Source organism: Daldinia caldariorum (genome assembly GCF_022478825.1).
Source record: "Daldinia caldariorum strain CBS 122874 unplaced genomic scaffold F4812scaffold_2, whole genome shotgun sequence".
In the NCBI taxonomy this organism is placed as follows: Eukaryota; Fungi; Ascomycota; class Sordariomycetes; order Xylariales; family Hypoxylaceae; genus Daldinia; species Daldinia caldariorum.
In genome coordinates this window covers 666,914-681,099 of record NW_025953038.1, presented here as the reverse complement: position 1 = coordinate 681,099, position 14,186 = coordinate 666,914, and the positions used below count along the sequence as shown (strand labels likewise).

General features: G+C 46.9%; 5 protein-coding genes across 5 annotated transcripts; all 5 read right to left on the bottom strand.

Annotated features, from left to right (window-relative positions):
• Positions 1-1,853: 1,853 nt before the first annotated feature.
• Positions 1,854-3,545, bottom strand: F4812DRAFT_169371 (uncharacterized protein). Its single transcript, XM_047929917.1, has 3 exons — positions 2,655-3,545; positions 2,380-2,589; positions 1,854-2,317 (listed from the first exon to the last, which is right to left on the bottom strand). The coding sequence occupies exons 1-3, from the start codon at positions 3,292-3,294 to the stop codon at positions 1,860-1,862; spliced, it is 1,308 nt and encodes a 435-aa protein (XP_047793498.1). The 5' UTR covers positions 3,295-3,545; the 3' UTR covers positions 1,854-1,859.
• A 1-nt stretch (position 3,546) lies between these two features.
• On the bottom strand, positions 3,547-4,790 carry F4812DRAFT_169664 (kinase A anchor protein). Its single transcript, XM_047929920.1, has one exon. The coding sequence runs from the start codon at positions 4,530-4,532 to the stop codon at positions 3,798-3,800; it is 735 nt and encodes a 244-aa protein (XP_047793497.1). The 5' UTR covers positions 4,533-4,790; the 3' UTR covers positions 3,547-3,797.
• Positions 4,791-5,734: 944 nt separating this feature from the next.
• Positions 5,735-6,372, bottom strand: F4812DRAFT_455292 (histidine-phosphotransfer domain, HPT domain-containing protein; the record flags this gene model as incomplete). The annotated part of the gene is made up of 3 exons (XM_047936797.1): positions 5,735-5,987; positions 6,097-6,275; positions 6,355-6,372. The coding sequence occupies 3 exons, from the start codon at positions 6,370-6,372 to the stop codon at positions 5,735-5,737; spliced, it is 450 nt and encodes a 149-aa protein (XP_047793496.1).
• Positions 6,373-10,223: 3,851 nt separating this feature from the next.
• On the bottom strand, positions 10,224-11,336 carry F4812DRAFT_455291 (uncharacterized protein; the record flags this gene model as incomplete). The annotated part of the gene is made up of 1 exon (XM_047936796.1): positions 10,224-11,336. One exon carries the CDS (start codon positions 11,334-11,336, stop codon positions 10,224-10,226), a length of 1,113 nt encoding a protein of 370 aa, XP_047793495.1.
• A 1,787-nt stretch (positions 11,337-13,123) lies between these two features.
• Positions 13,124-13,779, bottom strand: F4812DRAFT_467364 (uncharacterized protein; the record flags this gene model as incomplete). Its single annotated transcript, XM_047938645.1, has 1 exon — positions 13,124-13,779. One exon carries the CDS (start codon positions 13,777-13,779, stop codon positions 13,210-13,212), a length of 570 nt encoding a protein of 189 aa, XP_047793494.1. The 3' UTR covers positions 13,124-13,209.
• Between the last annotated feature and the right edge of the window lie 407 nt (positions 13,780-14,186).

The following is a 14,186-nucleotide window of genomic DNA, read 5'->3' as shown; positions in this document are numbered from 1 at the left end:
TAATAATATGACTTACCACACCCAGAACGAATGATCACCTTTCAATCAGGATCCGGGGTGTTGGTGCCCACCACCGACTGTTTCTAGGTGTACATTCAACCCTCCAGAGCTGCATGACAAGCTCCCACACCCACCCTGGGCCACGCACATAATGCAGCTACGCTACCTGGAGACGTGGATATCTTTGATCGGATGGCAGTAACGCCATTGACTCAGTATGAGGTATACTTAAAACCATCACTATCCGAAAACCGATCCGAAGATCGGCAATGCTGCCGGAAGCAGCATGCCAAAAGCGTTTACAGCAATGAGTTTCATATTCATTGCTTGTTATGATTCTAGGCCACTCATCGAAGCCATACTGAGGAGAGGGGGATAGCCTCCTGAGATCTGAATGGTTCACAAGAGATTTCCGTGCCAATCATGATCCCCTGAGTTACAAAGTGGGTTATCGTGGGGGAGAGGTCAGCTGTGCACAAACAAGTCGTTATAGATGCAGAAGAGCCGCGCAGACGATTCGTCATCTCTTTATCATGACGGCGAGGCGCTTTTCTCGCGGTATCAGCAGTCATACGCTGTTATTACTCGTTCTATCTCGAATTGACCAGCTCGAGTTTGGTAGGGAACCAATATACCTTGTCCAAGGTCCACTCACAAAGTCTCGAGCATTGCCTGATAGCATTAGCACCGAATGTCTGATTTCTAAACTATTTGACACCTGCGCAGCATCGTGTAGGTTGCGGTTTTCATAAGCCTGCCAAGCTATGATTTCTTTCTTTCGCAGAGCGGGTCAATGTCACACCAGTTGGCATGATTGGTCTTGATGGTCCATCATGTTGAATCCCTTCTCGTCTGTAGCTTACCTTCATGCTTGTGTTGTCAATTAGCGCATAGATGGATAAGACTAGCGTGTGATTCGGGCTTCTTCAAGATAAACCTCGGGTCAGCCAATGTTATGCACTTGCCTCGAGGCCTTATATATTAGCTTTGGACAGCTTTCTGTATCTTCTGCTGGCTTCCTCTCGTACATTGGACCATTGGCCCACATAAGTTTAAATGCCAAGGCATTTGATCAGGGAGTTAATATGTCTAGGAAGCGGAACAGTATTCCGTGTATCACAGATGCAGATCCGGTGGTCAGACAGACGCAATAGTAAAAGAGGCAACTCGCTTGGTTAGTTATCTGCGAGACCGGGGAACGGGATCGAGTAGGTGGTTTGCTCTCATAGGCTTCTTTTTTCTTAGGTGAGAAAATCATAAACTTCCTATAGCAGTGAACCTGGAACGAGGTTTACGATGTCTCCTAGACTTGGATGATATGTGTGGTAGGTGAGAGGTGATAGGTGTGCAAGGCCGTGCATACTACCAGGTATGTACGTTGCATGAGTCGAATCGCGGGTACCCATACACCCAGCGATTTGCCCCAATAGGTTCGATTGGTTTGGTTGACAAGTCAGTGAGGAGAGTTGAATCGGCAAAAAATTTCGGCCGCAGAGCCTCAATTTTGCCACCCGATGCATCCCGTTTTCCCTAGTTCTTCGTTTGAACCCCTCCTAATTCCCTGCCCCTGCCCTTGGGACGTGTCGTGTATATTTAGGATGATGATAATGCAGCTCCTAATTGGCTCAGGTTTCAACACGCCTATTGCGTGTCCCATTTTACCGTTCCGTATATGTCGTACGCATTCGAGTTCCGATATAGAGTTAGATCGTATAGGGAAAACATGGGGCACGACGTCTAGAATATGTCATCTTAAGAATTCGGGGCGAGTCGAGTTACCTATCTCGATCAAAATGTTTAAGTCACCGCCTTTTAGTCCGTCTCGGGTTTTGGTCTGGGTGAGATGAGTCGCTTCCGCTTCATTCGGGATTGCAAAGCACCCTAGCCTTTGCCACGACGTTTTTGAAATGCGGATGGTCGCCGTTCTCATCCCCCGTCTTGATAATTCCGGGGAACGTTACACAGCATATTTCACGTCCAGCCAAGTTGTCTTCGTCTTCAGCCCCAATGTCCTCCATAGTAGATGCTTCAAACAAGGTCCTTTGGTGAGGGTAGATCTTGGGCATGTAAACCTTGAATGTCGCCTTTTGCACTACCAACAAGCGTGCTAACTCAACCGAGTTATGTACCAGCGCGCGAAGCGCATTATCCCGTGCTTCCGTTGCGCTGGCATCTGTAATCGTATCTAAAATGTGATTGATCCTTGAAACGACGGACTCAATCACTAGCGTCATCTCTTCCTGCATCCGCGGGGTGGCCTCCTTTCGGAGTATAGTGAGTGTTGTCGCACGCCATTGGTTCACAGCTTCGATTGAGCCTACCAAAACGTCAGCTGTCATCCCCAAGGCGAGCCCAAAAAAAAAACTTATGGGCACCTACTAATCGACCTAAGATAATTCTCTATTTGGGTTAATTGGCGAGTTTGATCTTCAGGAAGACCAACAAAATAAGACTCGAAAACAGTCTCCACTAAGATGCTGGATACCACGTTCTGAAGGAGGTGCACTTTTGCTGATACTGCGACCTGCTCGTACATAGGAACAAGTTCTGCAAGATCGCGGATGGCCGCCTCGTCAGCATGCGTGAAATCTACTCCTCCGTTAGTTAATCTTCTGTTCGGTGCGCACATATAGTCAGTCGTTGAGCCATCCTACCAAGCTTCGCTCGCCTAAAGTGTACAATAACCCAATTCTGCAAGCCGTTCCCGAGCTTCGCCATAGAGTCTCCGAACTCTTCGTCGCTCGTCTGATGGCCTCTGGCCGTATTGGTGCTGACCCACTGTTTGAGTCCGGATATGTGGCCCTTCAAAGACCGTATTTCGTCGTCGCGTTCCTTGATCTCCTTTCGCAGACGGTCCCATCCTTCGCGCAACTCGGCTCGCTCAGCTTCTCTTACATCGACCTCGGCTCGCAGTAATTGAAGCTCAGTTTCGGTTCGTACGAGTTTCGCTTGCCAGAAGCTAGCCGTCTCGCCTTCTTTTTGAGAGAGCCTATCCAGTTCTCGCGTGAACTCGGCTTCCATCACTGTAAGTTCCCGTTTCAATTCGGCGATCTTGTCATCTTTTTCCTTGAGGAGGATGCTCTCCTTTTCTTTCGCGGCCAATGAGGAGATATTATCCTTGGTTCCGGAACTCGTGACATCTTGATTACTCTCGTTATCCGGACCGGGCGAAGACGAAGTTGAGGCTGCACGAGTAAGCTGTGCACGAGGAGGAGGAGATATTATACTGTTTCGTGACGAGGTGGAAGAACGGATGGAATGGGAATTGCCCCGCCGTTTCTCTGGTGGACTCATAGTGTGAAAATAGTAGAGTTGCGCGTAGAGTTGCGCGCGGGGCGTTGCAGGACAAATTCTACATCGGCAAAATTGGTTGTAAAAGGATGCATTTTTTTCGGTGCCTAAGCCAGCTAACGCGACTTACATGCCAATCCACATCAGCATGGAAGTTGCCAATACGGAAAGAACAGAGGAGGTGAGGTAACTTGAGGCTGTGCGAGTTGCGTAACGGCTTAAGTTCGGGTACACAGCCAGTACCTACAATACTTCAGTACAATACCTACTGCAGTACAAAACCGCGGTACAATGCAATACAATTTAGGTACCTGGCAGCTCTCTTACACCCAGACTGAAGTCCTGACTATTAGGTAGGTATATCAAGTTCAACTTTCTTATAGCGTCAAATGCATTTACTTCAGATACATATATGCACTTTTTTTTTTTCGTTACTTTTTCAAATAACAAAGAAAAAAAAATATTGACATGCAGGCATCAAGGGCTGATCATCATTATCATAATCATCAACAAGTTAGGTCAATTTCCGCTTCAACTTCGTACGCCTCATCACCGTCTTCTTGCTTCTTCGCGCCCATCTTACATATCGCAATCTTTTCTACCGGGACATCCTCCATCCATACGTGGTCGTGATAACGGTCTAGGATGTCCCTTGCGTCGATTGTCAGCTTCTCGGACCGCTTCCCGCTTTTGCGACTGCGCCCCTTGACGTATATCGTGTTCATAATCGTAGCATGCAGTAGCAAGGGGCGGTTCTCTTCTGCCATCAGTCCCGCTTCCTGGAAGGCCGACCGTAAGCTTTCGCAGAATTTGAACAGAGTGCCTTCGGTATCGACCGGCGGAGCGTAGAGCACCGACGCCTTAGACGCCGGTTGCATTGAATGTAGACCTTTCAGTGTTACAGACAGCAAAGGGGGTGGCGGTCCAGTTGGTTCTTGAGCTGGGCGTTCCGTGGATTTTAATGATTCAGCCGCCTTGATGCTTGCCATCATCTTCCTCGGCACTAGCGTCTTTAAAAGCGCCACTGCTTTATCCAACCCATCGTCCTTCGGAAAGCTCATGACCCCAATTGTGAGGTGAAGTGTACCTAATGGTCGAATAGCTTGCTCTGGCACTGCGAAATTGTCTGGGCTTGTCACATCTGCGCTAAACGCTGACAGACTTGTTGAGAGCTGGTGGCGGGATGCCCCTGTAACAAGTGGTAAGCATAAGAAGTGTGTAGGTGATGGCCGTGGTGGCATATTGAATACGGCGCGGCGCTACTTAAGATCCTAGATAAAGGTGTAGTAAAAAAACAGATTCGATATAGCCGAGCCAAACAGATAGGAAGAAAGTGTTGAGGATCGGGTAGAATCCGAGCCTCATACGTAATAGTAATTTAGTGCATATAGTTTATTAGAATATATCCTCTCTAATTACATTGGCTGGGGAAATTAAACTTAAGGTAGCTTTCTCATATAAATAACTTTTTGATACATAAATTGAAGAGGAAGGAAAAAAAAAAAGGTTGGCTCTTTGGTATATAAAGTTTATTAAAACGAGATATAACGATAAGTCTAATTTTTTGGACATTAAAGGTACCTAACCTAGCCCCGTAGCTTAGGGAATCAGATGGCACGAATTCCATGTGCAAGCCATCAATTATTAGCGAGCCGTGGCATTGGCTGGTCTCTGTATTGTGTACAATTCAAGCGCAACCTAACATTTCACCTCGAGTCCACTCTTTTAAGTCAAGCAATCAATCGATCTCCCCTACAATACTACAATATTGAGATTGCATTGTACACTGTCTGAGATCGGTTGGCGGGAGATCTACATTGATCACGTCGGAAGAGATGATCCTACAGCAGACATAAAGAGGTGTATAACGAGTATGACGTAGAGAAGTACGTCAAGATGCGTTACTACATATTAAGTGCCAGGGAAATCCAAATCTACACGTGAGGAGGCGGTGACACTCTTTCCCAGGATATGGTAATATCCATCGTGTTGAAGAAGCAAGGCCGCGGGTGAAAAATATTGGTGTATTATAGGAGCGCGACTTGTCTGTCTGATCGTAAGAAGCTTCCGCTTTCTAAGACTAAACCTAGATGATCGTACAGTGTACTGTGCTCCGAGTTACGCGCATCAACCAATTGTCGGCGATAAAACCATCATACAAAGTAAACTGCTCTTTACCAGATGATCAAAGGTGTAAAAGTACGAGAGGATAGGCGTGGGGGTATATCTGAAGTCAACTGATGGGTCAGGTAGAATAATCGGCTGCTACTTCCTTTCCCTCTGAGAACTTGGAGCAGCCATCATTTCTTGTGATGCTCGAAGCCCCTTGACAACGGTCGCGCCCCATAGAATTGTCCATGTGGTGACCATAAGTCGCAAAGGCTGCCGGTAGCATACTACAATTCGAATTCAAAACTGTAAGAACTCATCCCGCGTCCGTCGACTAGGTAGAGTTGAAGAAATTCTTGAGCGTCTGCTCTACGTCAGCGTACTCCGCCTTGACCGTCTTGAGCGTTTCTGTGATTCGAGATAGACAGAGTGCCTCATCCTTCTCCGGGCTGCCGTCGAGGTTTTCCTTTTTTCCGTAGCGCTGGATCTTCTCGCAGCTGTCCTTAACTTTGGTTAAGCCGAGAGTCGCAGATGAGCCTTTCAAAAAATGACCGAGTCGGTATAACTCCTCAAGATTTTGCGCTTCTCTATAATTAAAGAGGCCATATTAGTTCTGATCGTGCATGAAGAGGGCTGCGGGGAATACCAGAGTTCATAAAGAACATCGTAGGTGGTGACCACAAGGGTAAAGCTTACAGAGCCGTATCCATTGCCTCGAACGTCTCCTCGGCCTGTTCGAAGAAACCAAAGACAATAGATTTACTAAATTCACGGTCGTCTTCACTGTCATCCATCTCTAGAATCTGACTGAAAGTCAAAATGTCGATGGAATCCCCCAGATCGGGCAGGTTGCCAGTATCATGACCGTCATCGTTCTGCGCAGGCAGATAGGGACCTCGTTAGTTACTTGTCCAAGGATTGTTCATTCATTTAGAACTATGTTTCCATTCATACCTGGTCGTTAGCAGCCATATTGCCAGGCTGTGCGATGAAAGGACTGGTCCTGGAAAACGGCGCCAGTCAGAGAAGTCGACGTCGGTCGTGACGAAAAAGATACCCTTTATGGGATGCGCCCGAACTCAAAAATGGAAAAAGGTAGCGGCGAAATGGGTGAAATAATGTCCTGGGAAGAGGGCCGTGTGGGTGGTCTGAAAAAAACCGCGGCGACTTTAACCACTCTAGTGTTGATAGAGGAATTGTTTAGGTGGGGTCTATCGGTAGGAAGTGATGGTGATGGGTAATGGTAACAAGATGGGTTGATGGGGCGGTAGGTCGCACAGTGTATACAGGTTTATTTGCTACTAGACTATTCGCTGCCCGTCGGCACCTATGCCGAATAATACGTTGGAATAGGTGATCTTTATTTTGAATCTGGCGGGCTGCTTGGGATGCCTAGGGATGCCTAGGGATGGGATGTCCACAAGTCCACACGTCCACACGCAATTCTAGGTGTGCAGATGGTACCTAGGTAATTTATATAGGCAATGTTAAGAGGTAGGTAATGTAAAGATGTAGGAAGTAGGTAGGGAGGTTAGGTTAAATTTGTCTGAACGGTACGCTGAAATACGTGTTCGTGCGGTAGTTTGGTGCTTAGATTACGGTTTCGGCGTATTGTACCTTAGTAGGGGTTCCGTCAAGGGTCTTTAAACAACGTCACCAATGCGGAACCTGTGCAATTAAGGTAGGGGCGCAACTTATTAGGTAGCTAGAGGTAGGTACCTACCAAATTATTGTAATAAAGCATGTGCAAGCTGTGCAAACTACCTAATGATTTAGAATTTACAAATGACCCCTCGCCATTACCTAACCTTAGGTAAGTACAACTTAAGGAGAGGAAGGGCCGAAGAGTCAAAGGAAGGAGGAAAAAATCAAAAGTACAACAATAGGTACGTCTTAGTGATACCTATCGGTGGAGTACATACCTCATGTACTAGGTAATCCATCTTCCACTCTAAAAATTCTTGGCTCCAACCATCGTCAAACCCAGTCTATTGGAAGCTACTGCTGCTACCAAAAAGGAGCCGAGCGAACTCAGGAGATGAACACTATGCCCTATCCGCCGTTGTACACTATCTGCGCTTGTCGGACTTACACGATAACGCATCTACCCTACAAGCCTACCTAATAAAGGTGAAAGACCCCATCAGGTCCTACGCGGGATGATGGGACGACAAGATAGGTTACGAAAGATTTGCTAAACTAACTTTACCGCTGCTTAGATATGTACTAGGTTAGGTACTTACTTAAGACCCCCTTAGCCGCCGAGTCCTTTTTTTTTTCTGTTCATCGTTTAAAAAAAGATGTTCAACATGGACGTGTATACTTCGTGACCGGCCAGCTCGATCCCTCTTGTGAAGCCAAATATTCGCCATCAACACAACCTATATACATAGTAGTCCGGTCAAAGAGAGATGGTTGGGGGAAGACGGGAAGCCTCATCAAGCTTCCCGCCAACCACTCAGCGCAATAAGCGTCGCTGGAATCTTCTATGATCGACGTCGACGCACCTCTTTCTATGTACAATATTGCATGCTGCCCCGGTCTACTTGCGTCTTCAGGGCACATTGGACCCCGGACCGCATAGTTGCGGCCCGCCAAGCTAATCCTATCAGTCTACGGGTGTTACTACCAGACTACCTAGAGTGTATTCTAGCGGTCTTGTGCCACTTGCCAAATCCCAGGTTATTGGCAATACACTACTTAAACGTGACGGAACCAGAAGCTATATTATAGTACATGGTGCCGGTGGCCCCCGAACACAATGTACCTAAGGTAGCGCTACAGGAGGTAGTTCGCAGTTCGCTACTACGGCGTGCTGCTTGCAAAAGTCGCAACCTCAAGTGTTACCATATCTGCGGGCAACGAGCTGCGTTCAATCTCGAGCACCGTTGGCTGCGGTACGTCAGCCAAACAACCTCCACCAAAGCGATAATAAATTTCGGCACATCTATTTGTTCTTCTCGGGTTAATGGAAAAGGCTTAAACAGCCTCAACGGATGCAAGGTGTGCAAGGTGGCGGTCCAGCATTAGGATCTGTAAGAAAAAAAAATCAGTGTGTGGTATCGTTAAGCCCCTCCATATCATCACGTCGCGCCCCCCTGCACCGAGGGGTTGGTCACGTTGTTTATTCTCGAAGCTTTTCCCGGGTCTCCACATGCATCTGATGTTAAAGTGGGGGCATCTATCGGGAAAACGTCATAAGTAATCCAGACCCTGGATTCCCGTGTGACGTGACACAACACAGTGCTACCCGCACTTTCAGCATTTGTCTATCTGTTAGTCCTATCTGTTACCCGCTTGCATGTTGCATACCTACCTCTTAGGTAACCTTAGGAGGTACTTTTTCTAAGGTACACACTAATTAATTACTAACAACGATTCAAGAAGCACCAGATAATGGATCTCTACTCGGCGGAGCTCCAAAAGCCGGATCCGGACATAGGCCGGCATACTACATGATACCTATTCTCAGTACTTCGTCACAATTTACTTGTGCATGATAGCCTTAACAAGTGCAAAAAGCGGATCATCTTTACGGTTCTTACGGTTTGGCCTAAAACCCATAAAAGGCAAAGAGGAGATCTACCTAGTTTTCAGTTCCCGCGATTCTCGGCTACCACCAATCTGTATTTAATATTGGAAATATTGGAAATAATATTTTCAATACTCCTCCGCGTACGACTCCTAGGACCTAGATTCATTGGCCAATACCTGATTTCGCACGGCATATTTCGAGATTTATAATAAGTTCGACCGGTGTATTACAAAAGAACCAGCAATGTTCCTCTCATAAGCATCTTACTTGTGGCACAAAACGTTGGTGGATAAAAGGACGAGTCTTTATTTGATATCATTTCTCAAAGACCCTTCATCTATCACACTAAATAAGGCCCGTTTTCACATTTTTGCGCAGAAAGCGGAGAGTTAGCTCGATCACTAGCACCAGGACCCGGGATATAATCTGCCTAGGGGGTAGTTCCTAGCGAGCTTCGGAGCAAGGTACCTAGTAAGTGGGAAAAAAAATATCTATTGCTGATCTTGAGAGCAGTTGTACTTTTTTTTCTTTTCATTCTCCTCTCACCCCCTCGAGTAACACGCCTTATTTAAAGGCCTCGAACGTACGTTGCCTGCATTTTTATGAGTAAGAAAATCCGGTTTTGGGCCCTGCCTTAAAGCTAGCTTACCTACCTAAGACAGCTGAGCAATTCTCTCTGCGGGTTGGCTTGAGGCACCAATTCGCGGCCTTCCCCGCACCAAGACTACAGTCCTCTTTATAAATGGTCAGGTTACAGGAGAAACATTACAAAAAGCAGGCAGGGAGTAAGCGAAGCGGGCGCATGTGCATGCAACGTTTGTACGTACCTAACTAATGCTTAGGTTAGGTACTTTCGTTAAGCGCTCGCACAAGATGTGGGAGAAAACTCCTCAAAAAACCGTCAAGTAACGGTCTTAACGGTATCTAGATTCCTAGACTGATTTTAAGGATTTCCCCGCCGTATACTTCGTAGCCGTTTTCTTAACATTCTGGGGCATTAGGGCATTAAACCAGGACAGCTTCATAATCAGATTACAGAACTTCCTGTGCTATTCTTAGCACTTATACATCCCATTTCCGACAGCCAAAAGGAGGTAAACCCCCCGTCGTAGAAGTAGCTTTTCAGCACAGCTGCAGTGCGACTCTTCTTAGACGTGAGAGCTGACTGCCAATATTACACCTCTCGCCTGCTTATAAAAATGACATGCAACGTAAATGTAATAATACCTAGCTTATTAGTTCCTCGTGTTCCCCGTAAAAACACAACATCGGGATTTGTCTTAGATCGTCAAAGCAACACCTTGGACGCCACAGTCAAGAGCCACGCGGCGTCTCGCCAACCGCCTTCATCTGACTTGGGAGGTGGAATTCGTTCCTCTGGAGCGTCTGAAATGCGTTCAAAGTTCGCCGTGCTCGCGCCGCGGGGGAGATGACTTCCCTCGGTCTCGCCGTCCGACACCTCGCCGTCGTCCTCGTCCGATTCCTCGTCGTTCTCTTCGACGGAGAACAGCGACCAGACCCAGGAGCCCAGCCCGTTGTTCTTGCTGTAGACCAGCTTCCGAACCGCCGCCTCGTCCGACTTGCTCGTGTCCGCCTCGATGGCCTCGAGCTTCTCGTCCAGCCCCACGAAATCCGGGCCTGGGATGTAGTCTTCCGACGGCACCTCGTGCCCGAAGTACCCGTCGTGCGGCGTGTGCCGCTCCACCGGCGTTCTTACTAGGCGGGCCCCGCTCGCCGCTCGGCTCTGGGACCGGCTGCCGAAGCGACTGCTCGGCGAAACGATATCGTCGTCTCCGCTTGCTATGCTGCCCCGACGACTGCTCCGCCTGCTCGCGAGTTCCCTCTCCCTAGCGAGTTCCCGCTCGTATGCCTCCTCCTCGACGTCGCGCATGCCGGTCAAGCTGGTCGAGCTCGCCCTCTCGGCGAGCCAGGCCTGGCCCTTGGACTCCCGCATCCGCGCGCTGATCAGGGCTCCCGTGCGCAGGATCCAGTCATCGTCCCGCTCTTTGCTGCTCGACGGCCCGTAAGACTGGGGGAGGGGTGGCGAGGCGCCCAGGCCGGGACGTTTCGCGTGGGACGCGACAAGGTGGGTTGTAGACTTGCTCTTGGGCAGGTTCGTCGCGCCCAGCGGATCGTGCATGGAGGAGCGGCGGCGGCGGCTGGGGGAGTTGGCTCGGGTCCGGGACGGAGATTGGAGCAGCCGTGGGGTCGTGGGCGCGGACTTGCCCTGCAGGTAGGAGACGTTGTAGTGGAACGGCGCGGCGCTGAAGTCGGGCAGGTCTTCGGGGTCGGTCAGGGGGAACTTGGACGTGAGGGGCGCGAGGGACAGGTGCTGCAGATTCGTAGAGGATCTGTTTTTCCGGCGCGCCTGGTTGGCATGTTGCTTGTACGCGGCGTCCATGACTTGTTATACTTATACGTGTATGCGTATATGTGTACCTAGGTATATATGTGTATATGTGTATATCCCTAATACAAAAAAGGGGGGTGAGGGTGGGGATGAAAGGTTAAATAATAATAATAAGTTGGGGAGAAATCTCTAAGTTCGCGAGTATAAAAGGTTAAAAGCCCCAATTCTTTGAGAACAGAAAATACACGCTAGAAAAGGTTCAAATAAGGGTCCAATTGGGATTATGTACAAATTCGTAGATCGAAGAATGAATAGAATTAGTCCTACAAAACATGATACCTTGCCCTGTTGGAGATGAAATTGTTCGACGATCCGGAGCACGCCGCTTTAAGCTAGGGGCGTTTACATAATTGATAACACGACAATGAAATATGAAGATAACCGCATCATTTGTCTATCCAGAATATAATCCGTATACCAGCAAAACGGACAGCGTCAAAATAGGTGGCGCACCTATTTAGAATACCAGAACCTCATTTTTTGATAATAGGTTTTACAGCCAGTACCAACAAGAATAAAATACATAAAAATATCTTTATAAACTTCAGCTCTTATATTTTATTCTTATGGTTTATCTATTTCTCCTTAACAGTATTTATTGCGGCATTGTATTTCTAAGTTCTAGGTAACACAGGTATTCAGTTGTTTCTGGTAGAGACCGATTTATTATTCCTCCAAATAAGCTTCAGCTTTCAATATTTCTTATCAAAAGCAAGTGCCGTGTAGAATCCGTAGTAAGAAGTTCGTCGAGCAAAACTCGAGCAGCTCTGCAATGTTATAGATCCTGATCCTGATCCTGGTCCTGATTCTGGTCCTGGTCCTGGTCCTGGTCTGATATAGAAATGAGGGAGCAACGATTTTGATTTTCTGATAAGAGCCGTCAGCATATACCTATCGACTTATAAAAGAAATTAAGAAAAAAATATGCAGGGTGACTTGACGTACGAACCAACTCCAGGTACGTAATGCAGCGCTTTACAACAACAAAAGTTACAATAAAGCTCCAAACGTCATCCGTAGGCCAGGGCTCCAAGGTCCGGAACCACCACACCACACCCACCAAAAACGGCCTGGTGGGTGTACACCAGTGGATTTAGGTGGATGAGGTGGATGACTAGTACGCTAGGGCACGGGCCTTTAAATGAAGCTATCCCCAACTACTAAAAACACGTATTCAAGCCTTAGCTTAGTGTTGTAATACGTGATATTAGGTACACGTTGGTATCGTAAGCGTTAGTATTTTGTAAACGTTTAATTATAATGTTCTAGGGAAAGTTTATAAGTACTTACATATACATACAAAATTGTATGGGCAAAGCGGTACATTAGAGCGGTTAAAAGTAGTTAAGTGGACCTTTGAAGCACCGTGGACATTAGCGCCTCGAGGCTATCGATATATTAAAACAATATAAAATTGAATAACCCGCGTTTTCTTGTGTATTAATTATAGGAAAATTACATAAAAAATATAATTAAAAACGTTTTTTAAGGGTTTTTTAATGATATATATTTTGTCTTATAGGTAGTGCGTTTAGTAGATATTTTGTATAGTGATAGTGGTATTGATGTTTTTCGATTTTAGAATATAATGTTTTTACTGTTTATTTTATTAACCTTTAATATAAATTGTATTTCTTAACCATATTAAGCCTGTAACTTAAGCTATATATACTATTAGAAAGTGAAAATTTTGGGGATTCTAACGATATGAATTATCTTATTTTAAGTTTTATATTAAGCTTAAAACTTAAAGATATAATAAAATGTAAGGTAAATATTAACATCGTGGCTATGCATGGCCTAAACTCAACGTACTACTCCATACTTAACATACCCACCACACCCACCACACCTATTTCGAGCCTCATGGTGCGGTGGGTGTAAAAACGTGCACGGACGTAGAGAGACCTGGTGTGGTGTGGTGTGGTGTGGTGGGTGTACGCCAGGTGGATTTAGGTGTGGTGGTTCCGGACCTTGCAGGGCTCCAACCTTCGACAACGGGCGCGGGTACGCCTTTCGATTCGAGATCCTCCCTATCGTCCTTGAAGTTGCCCCTATCCATCTTCCGTCTAGCCAGCACGAGCCCCAGCCACACGGCAAGGACGATGCAGTCCGGGAAGACGATCCCCAAGCCGAACGCCAAGGGGTCCCACAGCGTGCCTAGGATGAAAGCCGCCGCCATGCCGAAAAGATTAAACACGCATGCGAAGCCTAGGCATAGGGCCGTCCCTTCTAGATTTTTCTTCAGAATTCCCGGGTCCGTTTCGGAGAAGATGTGTATGCATTTTGGTACGTGAAGCTTGCGCTGAGCCTGGCGGCCGCATTGGACGATCGTGTCTCGGCGTTGGACGATATGTATATCAACGAAGGCCATATAAGCGGTGGTTGCGATGGAAACAACGACTGCTGCAACCCAATCCGTCGAAAGTCCCATAGTTTTGGTCGGTCTAGTATAAAAATGCGTGGTAGGCTAGTATATGAATTTGATATACAATAGTTTGGTGATAAAAACTCACAACGGAAGGATATGGAATGGAAAATTCCAGTGGTCGGTTGTAGGGAATATATATACCACAACATAAATTACTAGGTAAGGGCTCAAGCAATAGAGAAACATTGCTCTTTGGTAGAATTTGAACTCTAAAGCTGCAAGATTCCCTTGCCACAACTTACGCACGGTTGTTGGGCAATTTGAGCTTTATGTATACGTACTATGGACACGCACTGCTGTGTGCAGCTCAGTACCAATTTCCTAGACTAATTGTATCTTCATCCGGACTCTGCATTTTCTATTTGCGATATCTTCTCTGCCCATACCAACGCTTCTTTCTTCACGAGACG